The sequence below is a fragment of the Pituophis catenifer genome, unplaced genomic scaffold (assembly GCF_029215685.1).
Source record: "Pituophis catenifer annectens isolate HBS135680 unplaced genomic scaffold, rPitCat1.0.hap2 SCAF_9, whole genome shotgun sequence".
NCBI classification, from domain to species: domain Eukaryota; kingdom Metazoa; phylum Chordata; class Lepidosauria; order Squamata; family Colubridae; genus Pituophis; species Pituophis catenifer.
In genome coordinates this window covers 14,132,978-14,158,188 of record NW_027256889.1, presented here as the reverse complement: position 1 = coordinate 14,158,188, position 25,211 = coordinate 14,132,978, and the positions used below count along the sequence as shown (strand labels likewise).

The 25,211-nt window shown below is 35.3% G+C and overlaps 1 protein-coding gene across 28 annotated transcripts in view; it reads left to right on the top strand.

The window, feature by feature from the left end:
* The window catches only part of EPB41 (erythrocyte membrane protein band 4.1), a 107,133-nt gene that overhangs the window by 47,965 nt on the left and 33,957 nt on the right, over positions 1-25,211 (top strand). For 10 of the 28 annotated variants that reach the window (XM_070949486.1, XM_070949466.1, XM_070949465.1 and 7 more), the window contains exons 2-13: positions 5,328-5,765; positions 6,592-6,825; positions 11,431-11,535; positions 12,160-12,202; positions 14,539-14,614; positions 15,368-15,586; positions 15,932-16,019; positions 18,175-18,327; positions 19,449-19,546; positions 21,065-21,237; positions 21,812-21,928; positions 23,312-23,425. In XM_070949486.1, coding sequence (XP_070805587.1) covers positions 6,772-6,825; positions 11,431-11,535; positions 12,160-12,202; positions 14,539-14,614; positions 15,368-15,586; positions 15,932-16,019; positions 18,175-18,327; positions 19,449-19,546; positions 21,065-21,237; positions 21,812-21,928; positions 23,312-23,425 — 1,240 coding nt within the window. In that variant the 5' untranslated portion in view covers positions 5,328-5,765; positions 6,592-6,771. Of the gene's footprint in view, positions 1-5,308; positions 5,766-6,591; positions 6,826-11,430; positions 11,536-12,159; positions 12,203-14,538; positions 14,615-15,367; positions 15,587-15,931; positions 16,020-18,174; positions 18,328-19,448; positions 19,547-21,064; positions 21,238-21,811; positions 21,929-23,311; positions 23,426-25,211 lie in introns of all 28 variants that reach the window. The other 18 variants (XM_070949478.1, XM_070949477.1, XM_070949482.1 and 15 more) reach the window with 5 other exon arrangements.

The following is a 25,211-nucleotide window of genomic DNA, read 5'->3' as shown; positions in this document are numbered from 1 at the left end:
TAGTGTTAAGGTTTCAAAATTATATTCTAGGAAATACAGTGGGGACCAGAATTTCTGTTGGTAAGCAAGGCGCAGTTGTTAAGTGAATTGTGCCTGATTTTATGACCCATTTGTCACATTGTTAAATGAATCACTGCAGTTGTTGGGTGAATCATATGATTGTTAAGTGAATCCTGTTCCTGGCATTGACTGCTTATTGGAAGCCAGCTGGGAATTTCCCAAATAGTGATCACATGGCCTCTCTAAGTGTTATATTAGACTCTAAATAGCCATAAATAGATGTTTAATAGAGCCTGATAAATGAATAATAGAAATGATTTTGTGTTCTATAATATGTTGATTAAATATAGAGACAGTTTAATGTCATGGTTAAGGTGTCAGGCTAGAAACGAAGAGATGTGAGTTCTAGTTCCACCGTAGGCACAAAGCCAATAACTTTGGGCTGATCATTTTCTCAGGACTAGGAAGGAGGCAAACTACTTCTGAAAAACCTTGCCAAGAAAACCACATGAACTTGTCCAGGCAGTCTCCAAGAATCGGACACAATCAGAAGAAAAATGTATTACTGTACATTTGTATTACTGTTGTACATTTTCTTTGTGAATTATCAGCTTCAAAGATAAACATAATTGTGTTGCTTCATCAGAAATGGGTGTGGTCTAACATTTCAAAGGTTAGGCATATTTTTACTTCCCGTTGTCTTTGCTACATTAATTGTTATATTTAATACTCAGAGGCCAGTTTTCCAAATCTGCAGTTTTTTAATGAAAAGAAAAATCGCATTGGTTAAAAATAGTTTGTTTATGAATATTTATATTATGAATATTTATATACAAATATCTAAGCCCTTGTCATCACTGGAGACTTTTAAGAAGAGACTGGACAGCCACTTATCTGGAATGATAGGGTCTCCTGCTTGAGCAGGGGATTGGACTAGAAGACCTCCAATGTCCCTTCCCACTCTGTTTTTCTGAACATTCTGAATCTTAATTCAGTAGAACATTTTTAAATAATTAACCTGAGTGACAACTAGAAAACAGATGAATGCTTTCATTATGCTTTCATTGTAGCATAACTAGAAAAAAAAATCTCAAGTACAGTGCAATATATGCTATTGAATATAAAATGGCCCAGTTCTAATTGGATTACTTTTTATATGCAATTTTTTATCCTTTAAGAACCACATAATCTTTTTTATTTTCTTGAAAGCTCAGTACAGAAATAAAAAGGCACTTCATTATATTTTACAATATTAAATATGCAATATTATATGATCAGAGATGTTCAATATTTCATAAATGAGTATTTGTAATATATAATGAAGGAAGTGTAATAGAGTAACTAGTGAGAGCCAGTATTTTATTAAGTCATTCTTCATTAACCCGGTTTGCATTAAAAGAATCCCAAAATGGAGAATCCAGTAAGAACAAAGAGAAATACACTACAGTGAACAACCTCCATCAAACCAAAGTTTACACTATCAAAACCTAGCATCTTGGCTATCAGTGTGGCAAGAATATAGTATCTGAGAGAATTTATTCCAGACTGAGATACTATTAGATTAATTAATATTATTTATAGGGGTCTTCACTGATGTTAGAGTGAGTGAACTTGAGGAACATAACCAAGTTGCACACCACAAACAGAGCAAAAATATTTCTTCAGTTTCGCCTCTTTAGCATTATTCATTCCATAATTATTTAATTTAAATAAAAAGTATATACCATTTTAAAATGGGAAAAGTAAATCTTTTATTTTAATTTCAAACTAGAAAAGAGAGAGCCCTTTGATCTGATTTAGGCACTTTAAAGTTCAGAAAAGAGTATAATAAGGACAGGATATACAGCAAATCCTTGACCTAAGACCACAATTGAGCCTAAAATTTATGTTGCTAAGTGGGAAATTTGTTAAATGAGTTTTACCCTGTTTACAACTTTTCTTGTCACCTTTGTTAAGTGAATCACTGCAGTTAACTTAGTAACATGGTTAAATGAATCAGACTTCCCCATTGACTTTCTTGTCAGAAGGTTGCAAAAGGTGATCACATGACCCCGGGACACTGCAACCGTCATAAATATGAACCAGTTGTCAAGCATCTGTATGTAAAACATGATCACAGGAATGATGCAACAGTCATAAGTGTGAAAAATAGTCTTAACCATTTTTCAGTGCCATTGTAACTTCAAACGGTCACTAAATGAACTGTTGTAATTCGAGGAGTATCTGTACTAAAATAGTTGTGCATGCCTATCTCTGCATCCTTCAGGATTTTTCCTTATCTTTATTTGAAAGTGTTGTGATTTAATGTAATTCTCAGGAAACCATGGAGACATTCATTCACGTAACTGAAACCTTAGGTGGAGTTTGTTTGAAAGATATATATCTCATTAATACACCACACCACACCACACCACTATAAACAATCTGCAAACAAACGTTGTCCTATGTCCATATTTAAAATGGGAAATATCCCCCCTCCTGGGATTATGTTGTTTACTTTTTAAAAAAAAACAATTATGGCTGTGGCTGCACGTAAGCATATATCTGGTTCTCCACTTCAAAGCTTGAGTGGTAGAGGAATTTATAAAAACATTCTCTTTTGGCTGGTATTTTCCCAAGTTGTTTTGGCATATAGCCCAAAGTATAACTCAGTTTCTTCTCATTCTTTTTATGGAATATAAACATATCTGTATTAAGCACAAGATGAATGGGAAGGAGTCAGCATAACAGCTATGGTTGTGCTTGGCGGGATAGTATTCCTGAAATGGTTTTAAGCTTCTACATTGCTGTGTAATTTCTAAAGTATAAACAGCATTCATTTTATAATATTACAGTTCTATATTATTTTCAAACCACTTTTTATGGAATGCACCACTGGATTATTTAATTATAACATAGGAAAATTAACATTGGCAACTAATGCAGTTGGATGAGGTTAAAATCTGAAGAATCAAATTGCAAACATTTTTATTTGAAATATTTTTGAAAATTATTCTTCTTTAATAGTTTTAGAAAATCAGCACTGAAATTTGCAATTATTGTATAGTAAATCCTCCAAATGCTTTTACAGTGATCAAAAGAAATATGTCTTCTGATTTTAAGGCTAAAATATAAATTTTGAAAATGTATGTTTTTACCCCCACTTAGGTAGCAATAGTTTAATTAGAAGCACATGGAGTTATTTAATGCCCTATCTGGTGAAAAATTTTCTCAGCTCCAGTTCAGGACTGAAATTTGGACTCTTAAAGCTTTAAAGATTTTATATAGAATTTACAATTATATAACCCTTATTTTTTTATAGTTATGCTAAACATGGTATCACTTGATAAACTAGCTGCTTTCCAACAGAAAATCCTTTCTTTAGAAACTTGAAAGATAATCTGTTTTCTTCTCTCCCCTGAAATATGTATAGTTTCATATAGGTAGCATTGTAAAGCTTGTTAGATTTCAGTAGCATTCAGTATGATGGGATAAAATTACATTGCTTAAAGGCATAAATTATTTTGTAAAGGGGGAAAAAAAGGGGTTGTTTTGTTCAGCCTTGTATATTTTATTTAGCTTTTATTGTTTGACGTTCTTCTGTAGAACAAAAGATGAGATATAGAGTAGTAGATAGAATGTTGGACTTCGAGGAGGTTAAAAATATCGAAATAGCAGCGAACACCTGGGCAGATCATAACCCCATTAAAATAATATGGAAAGGACATCGAAAGCAAAGGAGGTGGATGATGGATACGGGAATAATAAAAGATAAGGAATATATACAGATGATTGAGAAAGAGGTTAAAATGTTCCTACAAATAAACACTAAAGAACAGACATCGCTTCAAAACCTTTGGGACACAATTAAAGCATACATAAGAATGTTGGACTTCGAATAGTGGATAGAATATGTTCAGATATTTGCTTGTCTGTTTTATGGAACCAATTTCTGTCTTCTGCCTTAATAGTTTTGATCCAAAAAAATGTTTTCTAGGCAGGTCAAGACCTCATGTTACATAGTAAAGGTCTCCATGTAATTCCACCTCAGTAGCTGCAGAGGCCAATATAATGCTTAATCTTTTTAGGAGATTTTTAGGAGCCTTCAGACTAAGATATGGAAGTGAATGAACACCTGATGTCTCATTCTAACCTCCAGAACAGGATACTAAAGCAAAGAGGCAGCCAGATTGATACACCTTGTTTTGAGGGATGTTTTTGCAGAACAAAGTATTGTTGCTTACCTGCTATCCATCTAATCAGTAGAAATAGTCATCCCTACTTTCTCCCTGGACAAATACAGTAAATTAATTCTTAAGTCATTGATTACCTGTTTGATCTCCAAGTTACATTGATCTCCAAGTTTGATAAAATTGTTTTGAATTTCTTTATTTGCAAATGGCTATGCTCCTTTCACTTTCTGCATTCTGTTGTGTTTTCATATCACATTTTGATCTGGACTTGAAGCTTGAACGTGATTTTTTAAAATAATATCAATTATTATAATTTCTCCTCATCTACCTAATGTACTTGAGTCTAATAGATGAAGGAAAGCTGCATTTCTTCTTCTTTAGATATATTGATATGTATTTTTCCAGAGACATAATTATCTTGGATTTTCCCCTGTATCAAAGTTAGTAGGAAGAGAAAGTGATGGCAGAAATAAGATGGTCAGAAAGATGCATAACTGGCTTTTGTTGTATAATATTACCGCCCAAAATTTGATTTTATTATTGGTAACATAGTTCACTAGTTTTCAGATAATATATAAATAGGGAATCCATGTGCATTAAGTTGTCTTTTGAGGAGTTCTGTCTGTGGCAAAAAAAATAGTGGGTCTTGTAATATAGAACACCCAATTTACATGCCTTTGATTAGCCTATTATGACTTTTCATTGTACTTTTAGTATACTCATTCCCGTAGGTGTTAGTGGCAGGTGAACCATCTTCAAGTAGACTACTGTTTTGTTTTATAAGTATGAAGCATTTAGAAAGCCTTGAGAGTAATCCATGTAGTACACAACAAAGTTCTCAAGGTTAATTTTGGCAATCTTGCTTAAATTTTAAGTTTTAGAATTTTGCATTGGATTTTATTTTTTGTACCTGATAAACTGACTTTTGTAATCACAAAGAATTCACGTCCAGTACATTAAAAATATACAGCACACATTATCTTACTAAAATGATGCATTGGAAGAGAAATTTTATAAATTATAAATGTTAGGTTTTTTTTTTCTGGATTAAGAAAAATGAGGTAGCTATTTAACATAAAATGTGGTTTTATATTAATATTTCATGTCTTTAAGTTTCTTTTAATTTTTGCCACTAGAAACATGACAACTGAAAAGAGTTTAGTGGCAGAGTCTGAGACTCCTAAACAGCAGCCCCCAAAGGAGGAGGAGGTAGTTACTGAAACTGATCCCCAGGAATCTTTTGTGGAGAAAGCACCCGAGGGGGATAATCCGTCCAAGAAGAAGCTGAAAGCATCCAATGGTGACACACCCACCCGAGAGGACCAGAGTAAGAACAAAGAATGCAGTTCTGAAACTCGTGGCCTGTCACGCTTATTTTCATCACTTCTCAAGAGGCCCAAATCTCAGGTATCGGAAGAAGAAGGCAACGGGGCAGGAACAAAAGAACTTGGTGAAGAACTCCAGAAAGAGACTGATATAGAAGCTGATCTCAATGAAGAGATTTTGCTGAAAGCCCCAATAGCAGCTCCTGAACCTGAACTTAGGACTGATCCATCTTTAGATCTTCACTCACTCAGCAGTGCAGAAACTCAGGTAAATATCATGTAAATGTAATATTTACTAGCTGCTTAGATTTCTAGGGAGATTCCTCCTAATATTGTGTATATGACTTTAATTTATTATAGTTTATTTAGTAATTTAGTTTAACTAAAACAGAATATATTTTTATTGGGACTTTCATGGATTTTATTCCCAAGAAAATATAAATGCTCTATTACACCAATATTGAAAAAGCTATACTGTCTTCCAGTTCCAATTCAAGGTGCACAAAGCTTGTGTCAAAGATACTTGTAGTTGTCCCCATCCTGTTTTAAATTCTGGCTTTAACATGGGTATGTCTAACATCCACAAAATGTCTGCTTTTTCAGTGATCCAGCCATAATTGAAAACAAACTTCTTTTGGAGTTGAGGCATGCCCCTCATTTGCATAGGAATTTAAGATACTTTTTATGCTGCTGCTTTATGCTTTTTACTGATTATGTGGGTACCTCTTAGAGCCATTTGGCAGTAGGCAGCATATAAAATAATTAGCCCAAGTTTTACAACTTAATTTTGAAGAAGTTTATTTAACTAGGTTCAAGTTGGGAAATGTTTCACATCTTTAAGGTATAATTTATGGAGGATGTATTTTGTTACATTTTAAATTATATTGGAAACCAATGGCATTTAAGTAGCAATTCCCAGCATATGCATGTATCCTTTTATTTAAAAAGTCTCCCTCCTCCCCCAATGCAGGTTGTGAATTTCAGCTAGAGTGTCCCAGTTTTAAAAAAGTTTTATCAAGATTTATAAAATACAAATATAAACACACATTACAGGGAAATGTTTTATTTATGTTAGAATATTTTAATGATTTCAGCCTGCTCAAGAGGATAGGAGAGAAGATCAGGATCAAGATCCAGAGAACATAGATCTTGAAATTAAGGAAGAAAAAGAGCAGGTGGAGTGTTCCAATACAGGTGAAAAAAAAGAAAACAAGGGAAAGGTGGAAAAAGAATTAAAAAGTGCTCCCAAAACTGTAAGACGACCCCGAAATAGCATGCATTGCAAGATTACCTTACTGGATGATGCAATTTTTGAGTGTTCTGTGGATGTAAGTATATTTATTTCTTTATTTCTTTATTTATTGAATTTATATACCGCCCTACTCCCGAAGGACTCAGGGTGGTGAACAGCCAAAAGATAAAATATATATAATACAAATGTTAAAAAAATCATTAAAATACAATTAAATAATTTGGCTCAGAAAACAAAATTTAAAAACCCCAATTATAAGACAGATTTAAAATTTAAAAAATTTAAAAACAATTTAAAAAAGAGGTTAGGCCAGGCTGGCCTGCTGGAATAGGAATGTTTTAAGGGCACGGCGGAAAGCGCGCAGATCAGTGATCCTCCGTATCTCCGGGGGGAGCTCTTTCCAGATGGCAGGTGCTCCCACAGAGAAGGCTCTCCCTCTGTGGGCCGCCAGTCGACACTGTTTGACTGACGGCACCCTAAGAAGCCCCTCTCTATGGGAGTGTACTGGTTGGTGAGAGGCTACTGGTGGCAGAAGGCGGTCTCATAAGTACCCCGGTCCTAGGCCATGGAGCGCTCTAAAGGTGGTAACCAAAACCTTGAAGCACACCCGGAAGACCACCGGGAGCCAGTGCAACTTGTGCAGGAGGGGGGTCACATGGGAGCGCCACGTCGCTCCCATAACCACCCGCGCGGCCGCATTCTGGACCAGCTGGAGCCTCCGGGTGCTCCTCAAGGGGAGCCCCATGTAGAGAGCATTGCAGTAATCCAGGCGGGAAGTGATGAGGGCATGAGTAACCGTATTTAATGAGTCCCGATCCAGAAAGGGACGCAACTGGCGAATCAGGTGAACTTGATAAAATGCTCTCCCGGCCACAGCCGTCAGATGCTCTTCTAAAGACAGCTGTGAGTCCAGGAGGACACCCAAGTTGTGGATCCTCTCCGTGGGGGCCAACGACTCGCCCCCAATAGTCAGTGATGGCACTAACTGACTATATCGGGATGTCGGAAACCACAGCCACTCGGTCTTGGATGGGTTGAACCTGAGTCTGTTTCTCCCCATCCAGATCCGTACAGCCTCCAGGCACCGGGACATCACTTCAAGGGCATCATTGGGGTGGTCCGGGGTGGAGATGTACAGCTGAGTGTCATCAGCGTACTGGTGGTACTTCACCCCGAAACCACGGATGATCTCGCCCAGTGGCTTCACATAAATGTTGAACAGAAGAGGCGAGAGAACCGACCCTTGTGGCACCCCACATACAAGGGGCCTCGGGGTTGACCTCTGCCCCCCTGCCAACACAGACCGGTCAGAGAGAAAGGAGGAGAACCACCGCAACTCTTCCAGCCGGTGCAGCATGATACCATGGTCGATGGTATCAAAAGCCACTGAGAGGTCTAATAGGACCAGGACAGGGGAACAACCCCTGTCCCGAGCCCTCCAGAGATCATCAACCAATGCGACCAATGTCATTTCTGTGCTATACCCAGGCCTGAAGCCCGACTGGAACGGATCCAGATAATTTATATCTTACTGATTATTTTTCTTAATTGTAAACCTGTATTAAAACTAATATGGGGGAGGGAATGTGATTGTCCTGATTCATTGTATTTTTTTCAAATGATAGAACACCCTATTTTTCTCTATAGTAGCCTAAATAAATCCACCCTATTTTTAAATTACAAAGTTCATGTTTTAAAAATTGCACTCATAAAATAACTATTTGGAGGAACTACTACTTTATAATTGACCCCAGGAATCTGATTAACTTTTTTTTTTAAAGCAACCAGTGGGTTCTAATGTTTGATATGTTGTCAGGAATGAATGACATTGGGTGTAAGGTGAAGAGGTTTGATATTGGTATGAGAGGAACTGACTGGAATATACTACAGGCATCTTTGAGCCTTGCTAATACATAAAATTAATAAAATAACATAAAATAAAAAAAGTAGTACATAAAATTATCTGCTACAATATCCTACCTGTCAATGACTACTTCAGCTTTAACCACAAAAATACACGAGCACACAATAGATATAAACTTAAGGTAAACCGCTCCAAACTCAATTGTAGAAAGTACGACTTCAAGAACAGAGTGGTCAATACCTGGAATACACTATCTGACTCTGTGGTTTCTGTCCGAAACCCCCAAAACTTTAACCTTAGACTGTTTACTGTTGACCTCACCCCATTCCTAAGAGGACTGTAAGGGGTATACATAAGCACACCAACGTGCCTACCCCATTTATTCGTATCCATTTCATGTATTCATAATCATGTTTATACTTATATCTGTTATACACGCCTGACAAATAAATAAATAAATAAAATAAAATAAAAAATAAAATAAATAAAAACATTGTTGCACCTTTAAAGTTACGGATAATAGAAATTGCATGTGATACACTACCTTGTCCCTTTTGCTTGATTGTTGCATAGTAGATTGGGAATTAAGTACCACTGTTCTTTTAAAAAGTTTACTGATATTTCGAGTCACTAATTAAACCTAAATGCATGTTTATTGCCAAGTTGTATTTCTGTATCTGATTGAGCAAAATAGGTGTTTTAATTGACTTAAAATGTTTTAGTCAGTGTATGAATGTTACATTATTATATAATGGTATTAAAATATTGCTATTAGTATTATTTTACCCAGTGGTTACTTTATGTGTGTGTACCTCTAAAGTGTAGTCTTTTATTCTATATGTAGAGAATGGAAGTTGAACAAAAAGGCAAATTTTAGAGATTCTTTTTTCATATGGGAGGCTCATGGTAAAGTCGTGATTTCACTGCCTTGGAGTCTACATTCCTTCTGTATAATCTTTGATTAAAGATCCTAGGTTGAAGTCCCTGGAGAACTGCTGCTAGCAGGGAAGACAACAGGCTGATGATATAAAGCAGCTTTTTATATCCTTTCAGCCTGACATCTGTTTGTGGGCTGGGAGGGAAAGGCTTGCTGATGCTTGAAGAAGAAAACCTCTCACCCATCAGTGCCTCAAGCAATGCTCCTATATTGATTTATAATCTTTAGGCTCTAGCGAAAAATTATAGTTTGGCCATCAGCCAAAATCATATTTATGAAATTGTGGAGAAATACAGATGAATTAAACCAGCCATAATTCAACTATCTGTTGTTCTGTTCATTTAACTAATTATTTAGTGGATGGTGATTACTAGAACTTTCATGGGTTTGTTAAAAAATAGGCTGTGCCAGACAAATCTTTTTTTTTTTGACTAGATTATTAGATCCTCACTTGCCATGCCAATTTACAGTGGCAGTCCCAGTTGCCAATGTAAGGTGAATCCTGCAGAGTTACAGCATCTTGGGGTCATGTGCTTGCCATTTGCAACCTCCTGATGGCTTCTCCAATTACTGCTTCTTAGAAGTTAGTAGTGAAGATAATCACTGGTGATCCCATGATTGTGGGATACTTTGAACAATTGCGAGTAAGATGACAACTGCCGAACTCAACCCATGATTATTGGGACAGTGTGGCAGCCTGGCTGCAACTATGAGGATCTGCCATAAGTGGCCCTTGTTCAGTGCTGTCATAACTTTGAATGGTCATTGAACAAGTGGGTTGTTCAGTGAGGACTACCTATAGATGGAGTGTGATTAGACTTCAGTAAGGCATTTAATAAAGTTGACCATATATATATTGACAGCCCATCTTACCACAGGGTAACTCACTACAAGATTCACAATTGGTTGAATATCTGTACCTAACATGTGAAGAAAGGTATGCAAAGTTAGGAGAATTGCTAACATTTCAGAAGATAGGATCAAGGTTCTGAAGGAACTAATACGCTTGAACATTGGACCCTATCCAACAAAATGCTGCTCAGTGATAAAAAAAATGTAAGATTCTGAACCTTAGGTAAAGAAAACCAGGTGCACAGGTACAAAATGGGTGGTACCTGGCCAAACAATAGTATTTGTGAACAGGATTTGAATGTCTTGATAGACCATAAAATAAGCATGAGCTAATGGTGTGCTGCAGCTGCCAAAAGAGCCACTGCAGTCTTGCGTAGCATCAACATAATTATAATGTCAAGATCATAGAATTGATTGTCCCACTCTACATTATACTGGTCAGACCGCACCAGTGTAGTGTGGAGTGGAATTATCATTCCGATGACTTTGATGTGGTAAGACAGCATTTAAAATACTGCTTCCATTTTTTGTCACTACAATATAAGAAGAATGCAGAGGAATTAGAGTACAGAAAAGCAGCAAAGATAGCGACAGGCTAAGACACCATATCATAAGAAGAACTATTAAAATAATTGGTTATGTTTAAAGAAGAGAAGTCTTAAGAGGAAACATGACTGCAGCCTTCCAATACTTTAAAGAACTATTCAAGGAAAGAGAGTATAGATTGTAAAATGATGAAATACATGATTTCTCTTTTTTGTGAAGGGATATACTTATATGCCCAGTCAGATTTATTTAAGGTTTGTTTGTTTGTTTATTTGTTTGTTTGTTTGTTTCTGTGGTGGTTTATTTGTCCCTCCCTTCCTCTTTCTATGTCCAAGATTAGACATTTAGTCTTCACATCTCTGCAGCTTGCTTTCTGGCCATTTTTCTTCTGTTTTTGTTTTTCCCCATTTAGGACCAAAGCTAAAAATACATCTTTACTATAATTATCTGTAATTCTCGTAACCATTTGTATTTTTCTACAGAAACATGCCAAAGGACAAGATCTTCTTAAGAAAGTATGTGATCACCTCAACCTTTTGGAAGAGGACTATTTTGGACTGGCCATATGGGATACCCCAACGTCTAAGGTAAGAAAACTTGACACAAAAATGTTCTTAATTGGGGAAAATTAATTTGCTTAAATTTGGTGGGGTGGCAGGGAAGAACTGGACTTTATCTGGAGAACAGATAATAGAATGCATGCAACCTGGCACTGGTAAATTTGTAGACACTGGCTCTAACACAGAAAAGTACTAAACTGCATAACGCTGCACATAGAAAGTCTTCTGGATAGATCAGTACCATGGACAGCACCTGCCTCCAGTGACTTCTGCTATTTCTGAACAGGGCAATGTACATGCACATACTATATCTACATTTATAGACAGAGAGCTTATATAATGGGGAGGGGGAATTGGAAGTTGTGTTTTGCTTTCAACTTGAAAACTGTCCAAAAATGTCCAGGCTTGTAAAATTATAATTCTGCAGCAATTAGTATTGATAGTCTTTGTTTCTTTATTTTTCACTTTATGATTAGAAAATTTTTAAAATACTTCCTATTCATCAGCTTGACTATGTTAACATTTTAGTAATATGTGTCATTTTATTCTATTACTGTGCTAGTTTTGTATTGTATTAATGCAGCAATAATACATTTTCACATTGTTATTTTTCAACATTTCAAATGATAAATATTTTCTGTTTTCTTGTAGACATGGTTGGATGCTGCCAAAGAGATAAAAAAACAAGTTCATGGTAAGTGGATTTTTTAATAAAGTGGTAGATATGTATAAATAAAAAGGTAACTGATGTCTGATTCCTCAGACAAGTAGCTGTTAAAAAGGATCAAGGTGAAATGCCTATAGGTCATTCACAGAGTCATCAAAAAGTGATGAAAGGATTCAGCAAATATATTAGTGAAATCTGCCTTGTAGTTTATCAAGTACAATAGCTTATTTCTTAAAACTGATTCTACTGTCAGTTGTTAATTGTGCAGGGATATAATTGCATCATTGAGTTGGAATAAAACTTTTTGAAAATAATTGAAGGATAAAGTAGTCCAATTCATACTTGTAGTTTAAGATTCACTAAAGCCTAAAATATAATTTAATCTATTTTTTCCTTCCTTCCTTCCTTCCTTCCTTCCTTCCTTCCTTCCTTCCTTCCTTCCTTCCTTCCTTCCTCCCTCCCTCCCTCCCTACCTACCTACCTACCTACCTCCCTCCCTCATAAAGGGTGCAGAATAATGATTCAGTATTTACTCACTTAGGAGATAATAACCTTAATTAATTTGCAGCTATAATAAACCATGAACTCACAGTGCATTTGTAGCTCTGTCACTGGGTTCACCCATCACAATATACCTGGTTTGTTTATTGTTGGCTTAGCTTATGTATTGTGTGAATGCAACAATAAAGAGGTGGTGTCACAAATTGGAGGGGTAGACTTGTACACACAAAGCAGGAGCCCAGTCAGAACTTACTCTCATTCTATCTGAGCAAGTCAGCTGTCAGCTTGTCCAAAGAAAGCAGAAGAAACATGGTTTAGAACAAGTCTAGAGCATGATGTGTTAGTACTATAACTGTATGTGCACCAAGCCATGGTTTCCATGTGCAAAGATGGATTTCTATCTACTAATTTTTGCTGTGCCAGTTTTATACCCTTGCATTTTTATTGAAGGAAACAACAAGTTTGGATTTATTATAAATTTTGAATTTATAAGCTTGGATTTATTAGCTAGTACTTAAAGCAGTGGTCTATAATAGAAAGTCCTGTTTGTCACCCTACTTGCTGGGGATCAATTATTTCCTCATTTACTATCCAGATATATACTCTGGTGTATAGATACCTAGCATATAATTTGCTGTTGATATTCAATAGGCTAATTAACCTATAATTACGTGAGTCATTCTTGTCACACTTTTTACACAAGGAAACAATTATTGCTATCCTCAGTTCTCTGGGATCTTAGCTGTGCAGTTAATATATGAAAATAGAGAGGCCAGTACTGGTGCCCATCAGAGCTATATTTAATTAACTTGGAAAGAATACAATTACAACCTGGAATTTTGCAACACTGAAGTTGATTAATAATATTTTTTACTTGCATATTACTGGGGGCCACTGGGGTAGAGGGATAAAGGCAAATCCATCATGTAGGTGTCGGTATAGGATCATAATACAAGGCTTGCAGATAACATATGCAGGTATGGAAGGGAATACAGTGTATTTGGGTGGCACCGTTATAGGAACAATTTGTCATAATATACCAGTGGTCTTTGACTTTGTAGCTTTGATTAGCTGTGACCATTTTTTCTTCTGACCGAGGAGTTTTCCCTCCCTTTCTGAGCAAACAGTACAGTTTTAGCATCCCAAGTGGCATGGTGGCTTAGAGGTGAAGATGCTTGCCTCCCATTTGGAAATTTGAGAGATCAACTTTTGGCAGCGACAGATGTTTCTCTATCAGGACACAGAAAGAAAATATCTGCTGCAAACATCATGTAGGCATCAGGAAGTCAACTGGCCAGTAAATACTCAGCTCCATTTAATTGCCCTGACTTCATTCCAAATAAAGGGATTACAGAGTTATAAAAGGAAAAAAAAAAGTACAGTTTTTGCAGCAATTTGTCATACTAGTTGTTGGAATGGTGACCCCTCCAGTTTAGATTGGTCTTTATTTTCCTTATAAAAGATCGGAGTCTGGTTACAAGCCAATGTTATACATTTGGTTGACTCCTTGAAAGCGACTTTGTTTTAACTTTTAGGAATTGAAGTTGCGATATTACAGCTGGGTAGGAATAGGATTAAGATATGTTTTTTAAAGGCAGAGAGATTCCAGGTTTGTTGTTTAGTTGTAATTTATTTTTGGTCTATAATACAATGGAGAAATTTTGCTTGTAAAGTTTATGTTTATAATGTGTTACTTCTATATCGTACTGAATTATAGCAAAACTGATGGAAGGAGTGGAGATCTTATGGTTTCCAGATCTCTTTTAATGTCTGTTAGCCCTTTAGTCAATTGATGATAAGAATGATAATTTAACAATTTGCCAACTATTGCAAATTAACCAAAAAACCTCTCTTAAATTCAGGAGGTCCATGGATTTTCACTTTCAATGTCAAGTTTTATCCTCCAGACCCAGCACAATTAACAGAAGATATAACAAGGTTTGTGATATCCTTAAATCACTATTTCTTAACCTTGACAACTTTAAAGATTTGTAGATTTTAGCTCTTCCCTAACCAGCATGCTGACTGGTGTATTCTGGGGATTGAAGTCCACACATCTTAAAGTTTCTAAGGTCAAGTAACACTATCTTAAACTTATAGAAAATGAAAAATAACAAACAAATTAAAATACTTGATTTTGGATAATGTATATATAAAATATTTATATAAATATAAATAAATAAAATATAAGAGAAGTCTTAACTGGTGCTCCTCAATCTGCAGGAAAAGATGTAATCAGGACACAAGTATAGGGGAATAGGTAAAACAGTTTAATGAGCCCATCAGTCTTTGGAAGACAGATATAGTGTTGGTTTAATGGTGAACTTGGCTTCATTACACATGCCTTATTTGTCCTGCTTTTTTTCGTGAGAGAATTATTTTATTTTTGTATTCATCATCTGCAAATAATAGAGAGGAAAATAATAAAATTCTGCTACATAATGCTGATCTTGTGCTAGTTCCAAAAGGTCCAGAGTGAGCAATTTTATCTTTTATCATGCTTATGCCAAAAACAAGTAATACTTGGTTTTAGGAAGCTTTCTTTAAAACTGAAATAATTTTCAATCCATGTGGTGGATTTTTTTAGTTAGATAGTTGCAAGTGAAGAGGTGCTTTTGTAGTTCTAGTCATTGCTGGGTATTGATGAAATTGAATCTTTGAACTCCTTGGTATGATGTTTGTATTTTGCAGGTATTATTTGTGTCTCCAGCTAAGAAAAGATATTATTAATGGGCGGCTTCCTTGCTCCTTTGCTACGTTAGCTTTGCTGGGTTCCTACACAATCCAATCTGAGTTAGGAGACTATGATACAGATCTACATGGTGCAGATTATGTCAGTGAATTTAAACTGGCCCCAAACCAAACAAAAGAACTAGAAGACAAGATCACAGAATTACATAAAACATACAAGTGAGTATTAAATCTGTCACTGATCAAGTGTTGTATAATCCATTAAAGGTGTGTGTGTGTGTGTGTGTGTGTGTGTGTGTAAATCTGAATATCTTTAGAACATGGATACAGTGATAATTTATTATTGATTTCACTCAGATTATAATTTATCATTATAACTGCCTCTACAATTATTCTAAAAGTTAAAGTAAATTATTCTTGAAAATTAAAAATTAAAATAAACTTAATATTTTGGGTGAACTCAACTAATTGTGAACAAGTTTAATTAAATTTTCATGGTTCAGTAAACCCAGGATACACTTTAAGTGCTGCCAAAATGCTATTTTGGAACCTATTTGTTTATAGATCTATGAGTCCAGCTCAGGCTGATATGGAATTTCTTGAGAATGCTAAAAAGCTGTCAATGTATGGAGTTGATCTTCATCAAGCCAAGGTAAAAGAATATATTTGTTTATAATATTTCCATTCTTTAATATGTTTTACTTATATATCACACCCAATTGCAACTCTGGTTGGTAAACATAGGATTAAAATCAAACAAATACAATGAGCAAAATAAGAAAGTAAAAAAGAAAGTAGTGGTGACCAAAAGCCAGCCCAATTCCAATAATAATAATAACAACAGCAGCAACAGCAATGAACAATTTACTGCAATAGATTCACCTAACCTCCAGATTCCATGTCTGAGGAAAGGGCCAATTTTTCAATTTTTTTTAGAAATACTAGCAGGATTTGGGATTCTCTGAATCCAGGGGATATGGTGTTCAAAAGAGCAGATGCTGTAACAGAGAAAGCTTGCTTCCTGGGACCCACCAGATGGCACTATTTAACAGGCAGGCCCCAGAGTATGGGAGACGGGAAGAATTTGTCTTTTTACACACTCTGAATTCCTGCGCATAATCTAACCATACTAATTCTGGCACCCATCTGTCTGTACTCTTGAGTATTCTAAACAAAAAGGACGTAGAGCTAATTCAGAAAAGAATGGTTTCCCACTGGGTGGAAACATTCTGAGCTTTGCCAGAAGAGAGAGAGTCGGCCCTTTCCATAATGCTGTTTTGTTTTTATGATGCTTCATATACAAGCAATGAAATCCTGGATTAAATTTAGGAACTTTTGGGAGGGATTTTTGCCTTTGGTGAAAACACTGAAAAACGACTTGACAATTATGAAGAGAGAGCTTTTATTTTGGGGGGAATATGTTTGCATGAATGTAAATAATTGTGTCTGAAATTATATTTATCCTGTTGGATCAAGGCTAATACAATAAAAATATGGAACATTTAATGGAGAACTGTATTTGAAGAGAGCATTTTACCCAGGTCAGAATTTTGTCAAGAGAACAGTATATAGAAGAAATTAAAAAATAACTAGTGCAGAAGCCATGGATAGAGTCAAGCATTTTTAATGTTGAGAAGACTTCTGATGAGGAATTGTGTTGTGACACATCTTTGAACAAGAAGAGATGACATCATGACTAACTGAAGTACTGGTGAATAGACTGGTACCATGGAACCTCTCTGGATAAGGGGCAGATGAGAGATAGCCTGCTTGAGAGGAAACCACAGGAAAGTGATTTCTTGTGGATTTGAGCACTGAGAAACAAAGGAAAGGCAACACACATCTACATTGGAGCCTTTTAAAAGTTTGCTAACCTCACTTTCTAATCACTTTTGAAAATTACCTATTTGTCTTAAGAGTATTAGAGATCTTAAAAACTACAAGTTTGCAAAGCCACCTGTTGAGTTTATCTTCTTTCCAGAATAAAAAAAGTTAAAGCTTAAGAATTAAAGGATTTGAAATAGCAAAAGCAAAATAAGACTTTAATCCAAAAATGTTATAAATGAAATAAGGAACCAGACAAATATGGATTATTAGGAGTTTTGTCATAAGGTTTTGGAAATAATTATAAAAAAATAATCTCTTCATTAAAACTAAATTGTGCAACCTACCTTAAGTCACAACAGAAATGTGATTTTAGAATTTAGAAATTGGGCTAGATGGGGATTAAAGATTCTAGACATAAAAGAAAAAAGAATAAAAAAGTGAGACAAAATAATAGAAAATAGTATGATAATAGAAATACCCCAAGAGATATTTGAAGACTGGGCACCCAAACTAGCAGCTAAAATATCAGCAATGATTTCTGCCTCTATGGATTTAGTAGATTGTTAGATAATTCATTTGAATGAATTAAAGATCAAGATTGCTTGAAGCCAAAGGAAGGAGTAAAAAGTTGGTTTGTTCAACCAAAATTAGACTAAGACATGTTTCTATAAAATGGGTATCTTTATCGAGCTTTTGCTGACATCAAGACTGAAATGTTAGTGATTTATGGGTTTTGTATATGGACAAGGGATATGTAACCTTATAGGGAGGTAAAGAATCACCAAGTATGTTTGTACTTGTAATGAAGACTGAAAGTCACTTCCTTAAATATTTTTTTTCTTACCTTTTCCTTTTTACCTCTTCCAGCATATTGCCCCCAATAATCTGAGTCCTCTAATTTTTCTAAGGTTGAAATATTAATGTTTTTAATGTTGAAATAGGAACATATGACTATTATATCCTATTTTCTTTTTTCATAGGACTTGGAAGGTGTAGACATCACTCTAGGAGTCTGTTCCAGTGGTCTTCTTGTCTACAAAGATAAATTGAGAATCAACCGTTTTCCTTGGCCCAAAGTGTTAAAGATTTCTTACAAGCGCAGCAGCTTTTTTATCAAGATCCGGCCTGGTGAGGTAGGCTATGGAGTCATTTTATTTTAGTTCTAATTGAATGCATTTGTCTTCTTATCTTTGAGAAACATTAAGGATAAACTGTTTTTCAAATAACAACTGAATCTGGATGCTAAACAAAAGTCTATCCACAATCATGCATAACTTGGTGGATTATGAGGAATTGTCTTTGGACCTCGGTTGAATAGTGCAGATGGTTTGAAACGTGGCTTTGTTGATTAGAAGCACTTAATACACTGTTGCATTTTATGTTAGACATACACCAGTCTACATCAAATGAACACGTCTTGGGTGAATTCAGAGTTCTTGCTCTAATGTGGATATTGCTATTAGTTATATCAGCTTTAAAGAGTAAATATTCATTTTAGGTTCAGATATATATGTTTATGATATACATATTTCTATTGATATAGCATATTTTACCAGTAAATCTGCACTTCTTGTCAGCATTTAAAAAACATCATCTTGTATTGCAATTTGACCAATTCATGCTGTGATTTTAATGTAAAATCATATTGCATTTTTCTCCGTTGGGAAAATGCTTTTTAAGAATGGTATTTTTAATCACTTCAATTAGGTTTGTACCTATTTTAATCCTAGTGAAAGGAGTATGGTAACTTTTCATAAGTTATTTGATTTGCTAAATGGTTAGAATGAAGTATTCAATTTGCTATAAAAACAGCTACATAATGCAATCAACCCATTATAGTTTTAATGCAGCCACATAGTTGAAAGTTTTTAAAAACTATTTTTAGGATTTTACTTTATTTTCTATATTTTACTAATTTGCTCCCCCCACTCCTATTTTCTCCACAATCATTGTGTGAGGTGAGCTGAGCCAAGAAAGAGTGACTGGTCCTTTTCTCCCCTATTTTATTTTTACCAGGGCTTTCCCTCCTGTTTCCCCATTGATTTTTTCATTTCCTTTGTAATTTGCTTTCTTTAGTTGATGATGATTGGGTAACTTTTTCAATTATACCTTAAATTAAATGAAATTTACTGGCTTCGGACAATGATTATTTCTTTTTAAAAATCCAATGAAAATATTTTTTAACTTTAATAAATAATTTAATCCAGTGCATAACTTCTGTGCCAATCAAACTTACTCTTACTATTTTCCATAGCATGAACAATATGAAAGTACTATTGGCTTCAAACTTCCTAGTTACCGAGCAGCTAAGAAATTGTGGAAAGTCTGTGTCGAACACCACACATTTTTCAGGTTTGCATTTGTATTTTTTATTGCAGGCTAATTAAGAAATGGTGTTTATAAGTGTACGGCGGTTCAAATCCCTAGTATAGGTCTCCTGTGAGCAGGGGGTTGGATTACATGACCTCCAAGGTCCCTTCCAACTCTGTTACTGTTACATCTACTAACTCCACTTCTGATCTAAGCTAGATGAGATCAAATATGGTTTCAATGACCATTCAAACTTACAATGGTGCTAATCGAATAGCAGTTACAACTGATCCTCATATTTAATAGCTATTGTAGCACCCCGATGGTCATGTGATGGTGATCTCAGTACTTGGCTAACTCACAATTATGTCATTGCAGTTTCTGGCTGTTGTGATCATGATTTGTGACCTTTCCCACCTTAGGACTATTAAAATCAATGGGGAAGGCGGCGGGAACTTGCAAGTCACTGTCACATGAAGTCCTCCCTTAGCAAGCTGTACGGTCCTCACTTGATGACAACTGGACTGTTGACACTAAAAAAATGCAGTCATGTGATTTTTCAAGTATTAACATAATTAGGCAAAAACTATCTGTATTTTAAATTATTTTATCTATTTGTAGAATAAAATTGAACTTTTGTTACTAACATGGAGCAAAAAGCAGTCACTTCAGACAGAAGTTGATTGATGGTTGATGGCATAAAAATGGGAAATAGTCAAGGACATTGGCTGCTAAGGGGAGAAAAACAGAAGTGCTGGGATGATCGGGAGGCTCGTTCTTTACTGCTGAGACCATAGTAGAAAGTAACAGGTGCAAAGGCCAGTACATTGGCAGCAGGTGAAGGGAGGAGCACAAAGCTTTGAATAGCATAAAATTGTTCAAGCATTGTCTATATTCATAAATGAATAACTAAATGTAAACAGTCAGATTCTTTCATAATAAAAATTAACTAATTTGTTACATATAATGTTCCATTACTTCAGAACATACAAGCCTGGAGGTAGCCCATTTCCAAAGTTTCTCTAAATAAGAAAGCTTTCTTCTATCAAACACTTCCCCTTTTTAGCTAAGCATAGAAAACTGGAAAGGGGGTACTTTAAAATGTCTTACCCAAAGCCCACAATTAACAGAACTTAATAGAAATTGTGCTTATTTTATAAGGGAAAGCTATAGTCCTACGCAATCTTACACATGGGGAATTTAATGAGAAATTCTCTTACTAAATCAGTGAAGCCAAATCTGTAAATATTTTTTACAAATTGGAAAACAGAAATTTTAGGGAAAAAAAATGCAACAGTCACACATGCTGCCCGAATGAAGAAAATCTCATTCAAATCTATATTTACCTTTAAAAAGCAGAGTGAATTCTGATCATTTGTTATCTCACAGCTTCACAGCCTTGGGGTTCCTGCTGATGGATGTGAATGGCACTTATAAGTCAATAAAATAAAGATACAATTAAGATAGTGCTCGCTATTGAGTGGCAGTCATTTTATCTGAATTGGAAACATATCCCTGGGTTTTAAATTAATAACATTAGAACATTCATGTATCTCTTAGATTAACATCAACTGAAGCGCTCCCCAAGAGCAGATTCTTGGTGCTGGGTTCTAAATTTCGCTACAGTGGCCGGACACAAGCTCAGACCAGGCAAGCTAGTGCCCTCATAGATAGGCCTGCACCTCAGTTTGAACGAACAGCAAGTAAACGTGCTTCTAGAAGCCTTGATGGTGGTGAGTACCCTATTCTCTTTACTATAAGTTCCAGTTTAAGTTGGTTCTTTACAGATTCTACTGAGTTGGATTTGCCTTACGTGTGTGGTAATTGATTTATTTAAAAATGGTATTGGACTCACATGGGAAGTTTGAAAAAAATGTGGAAATGAAAACTGGCATCTGATTCTTACCATACCCTGGTTACCGCAACTCTGTTATTTTGCCACGTTCTGGAGGTCATGAGGAAATAACTATTATCTCCTGTATGATTCATTGTTTCTTCTGTTATGTAACATGAATGCCTCAAGAAAAAACTTCCATGTTGGTGACATAACATGAAGACAAACAATTTTAAAATGTTCATAAAAGTAGCTTTTAAATCTTCCTTAAACACTTAACAATACTTCTTCTAATATAGATAACAATTGTGAATTTTAAGAACCATTTCAAATTTGGAGATAATTTTAACTGAAGGCAGCTGAATATAAAATTGAAGAAATCAACAAAGCAGTTGTATCCATACTGAAATCTAGCAACTTCTTTTCTATATACAATGTTTTGTATATTCTAAACATGTGCAAAATTTCTTCAGCTAAACGTGGCTCTCAAAAAATTCAGTTCAAACTCGTAGAGGAGGAGAAGCAGGAGGATGTGGTGTTGGTTGGGGTTCCGGAATCAGAACCCGTGGAACAATTTCAGGAGAAGCCAGGTATCGCTGTGGGTAGCACTGATTCATTCTCTGTCCCTGTCTCTGCGCTGCTTTTTCTATCCTTTTGAGAGCTGAGACATCTTACCTGATTCTGAAATGCTTCACATGTTCTTCTGGGGTATATTTTTCCTCCCAGGAAATTCCCCTCCCCCCAATTTCATAAAGGAATAAAATGAGTTCTTCAATGATTGGAACACAAAGTCCCTCCTGTATATTAATACTTGGATTCTTGCATCAACAATAAAGCCACAAATCTCAGTTTCTTGAGAAAATAGTTTGGTTCTAAGGTGTCAGATGACTGAAGGGGAACCACTTTCCGTATTCGCTATTGTAAAATAAAAAAAAGATACTTTGCAAAAGAGTTCTTCAATATCTCAGGCCAGCTATATTCTTCAGAATGGATAGTGTAGCAACTGCTGTGCTGGAAATGTTATTTATGCAGTCCTAAAGTTATATTCAAATTTAGGATATCTTTGGGGTTTTTTTTGCTGTAATTTAAGCATTATTTTTCATGAGGATTTCATCCTATTTTAAAAAACATTATGTTTGTCTATAATAGTATAATCTGGCTTGGAAAGCCTGTACAAAGCAAGTTAGATTACTTCTGACAAACATTTCAGAGCACATTTAAGGCATTGAATTTAGTCTCAGTTCTGCTGCTTTCACAATGCTGTTTTATTTTGTCATTCTTCTAAGTGCTAAGTGCTAAGACATATTTAGAGCAATTTGCTAAATAGTTTATTTTAATATTGTTCAGATGAAGTAGGATTATTGTTAGATATTTCCTGTTGTATAATTCAGCTTCTAATTAGATTTTTGAGAATGGAAGTATCAGTTTTTGTGTATATTATTAACATTTCATATTATAAGACTGAAGAAATTTAATGGGAGAACAGTATCCTTTTATAAACAAAGCAGGATACTACATATATAAACACATCCCCCTTGTTCTTCTTGTGTGTTCAGGTAACAGAATGGTAACAAGTAGCAACCTTCAAAATTGTAACATGTTGTTAGAACAGTGATATTAAATTTGCATTCTATCGTTTATACACAGTAGTAGTACTAGTGAATCATTTATCAAGTTGGATAGAGAAAGCAAGTAGAATAATTAGGTTGTTTATATTTAGATCTAATCTAAAGACAGATTGCAAGCTCACTTCATACCTTTGAAGCAGTCACATTTTTTTTCTAGAGCTGAATGACTGCTTCAGTAGAAAAAAATGCGGAGCAATGTGTCTGTGCATGTATTTACATGCAAAAATAGCTGGGCACAGCTATGAATGAGCTTGGAAGAAGAGACAAAATTCTATTACAAGTTTGCTCCTAGTAATTCTCTTTTTAATTCTTTGAAGTTTTAAAATGCATTCATAACTTTTATAGCTATGCATGTTCTTGACATAAGTACAATAAAAGAAGAGGAGAAAGAAGAAAAATCAGTTGTACAGGATCTAGAGCCAAAATCGCTATTACTTGAAACAATTCAGGAAGAGTCAGGTATCGCAGTAACAACTTCTTATATTTTGTGACTAATATATTTTCCTTAGTGACTAATATTCATTCTAATTTATCTAATAATTCAGTAGACTTATTATAACAATACTTACCAGTAGTATGACACAAAATAGTACCATAACGGGTAGAGTTTAATACTCTAAGATTAATATATTTATCTGATAGACTTGAAATTGTGAACGGGAGCATTCACAATTAAAGCTGCTCTAAAAGAGTTTATATATGGTTTAGTCCAATTTTGATAGTATGCATGTTTTCCACTGTTTTCCTCCTCTCTGGAACATTGCCAGTGTGAATGAGCATGAACTAGGAGTGGTAGCATGGAATAGATCCATATTGAGGGAAAGGAAGTGAAGTACAGGTAGTTTTCCACTTACACCATTTGTTTAGTGAAATGTTCAAAGTTAGGGGTCCTTGTGCTTTCTGAGCTTGGTTGTTTTCTTGCAGATGTTTCATTCAGCGCACTGATGATGTTACCTAGTTTGGTTAATGAAACATCTGCAAGAAAACAAGCAAACTCAGAGTACCAAGGACCCCTCATGCCTACCCTGAGCTATAAATATTCTTTTTTATTGTTCAAAGTTACAATGGCACTGAAAAAAGTGATTTATGACCGTTTTCACACTTATAATCTTTGCAGCAACTCTGTGGTCTCATGATCAAAATTTGGACATTTAGTAATTGGCATCTACTTATGACTATTGTAGTGTCCTGAGGTCATGGGATCACCTTTTGTGACCTAGCAAGCAAAATCAATGGGGAAGCTAGCTTCACTTAACACCCATATTACTAACTTAACATTGAGTCAGTTAACACTGATTCAGTTAATTGAGCCGAGGTGGTGCAGTGGTTAGAGTGCAGTACTGCAGCTACTTCAGCTGACTGCTAGTTCAGCAGATCAGTGGATCAAATCTCACAGCTGAAGGTTGACTCAGCCTTCCATCCTTCTGAGGTGGGTAAAATGAGGACCCAGATTGTTGGGGGCAATATGCTATTTAGTATACTGTCTTTGGTGTAAGCTGCCCAGAGTCTTCGGAGAGTGGGCGGCATAAAAATATGAATAAATAAATAAATAATAAACACCTGTGGCAAGAAAGGTCGCAAAAAGGGTCAAAACTCAGTTATTGCTTAACAAACTTTGGGCTCAATTGTGGTCCTAACTTGAGGAGTACCTATATATGTGTTTGGGAATTAGGGGGACTTTAGTAGTGCCAGATCAGCATTAAAGAACCAAAACAAGATATGGAAGAGATAGTATCAAAGATAATTTTTTTAGCTTGAGTAATATCATTTGACGTTGATCAAGTACAGTATACTTAATTGATGAAATGTGTACTTCAATTTTAAATTAGATTTTGAAAATATCAAACTTGAGGCAATATAATTTTTTGGATAACATTTTGAATAGTAATGAGTATGTAAAATAAATTAATATAGATGTAGCATGAAGTACTATTGCTGCTCATTCTTTTGCTTAGTTTTCTTAGGACCCAGTCTGAATGTATTGTTGCATCTGAGAGGTGATCCAATTTACAGTGTGTTTCACTGTCCCACTTAAGAGAGAGAAAGCTGTTAAAGACTCTTGTCATGTAATCTGGACTTTTTCATACTATTCTCACAACACAGGATATAATTGTGAAAATTGCTTTTAAAAAAGCCAGTGTTACGATTGGGCCACCCTTTGAAACAAAAATACTAATTTATTTAGTTTAATCTTTATAGTAAGGATTCTATGTCTGTCAGTAACTCAAGTGGACTTGTTTTGCAT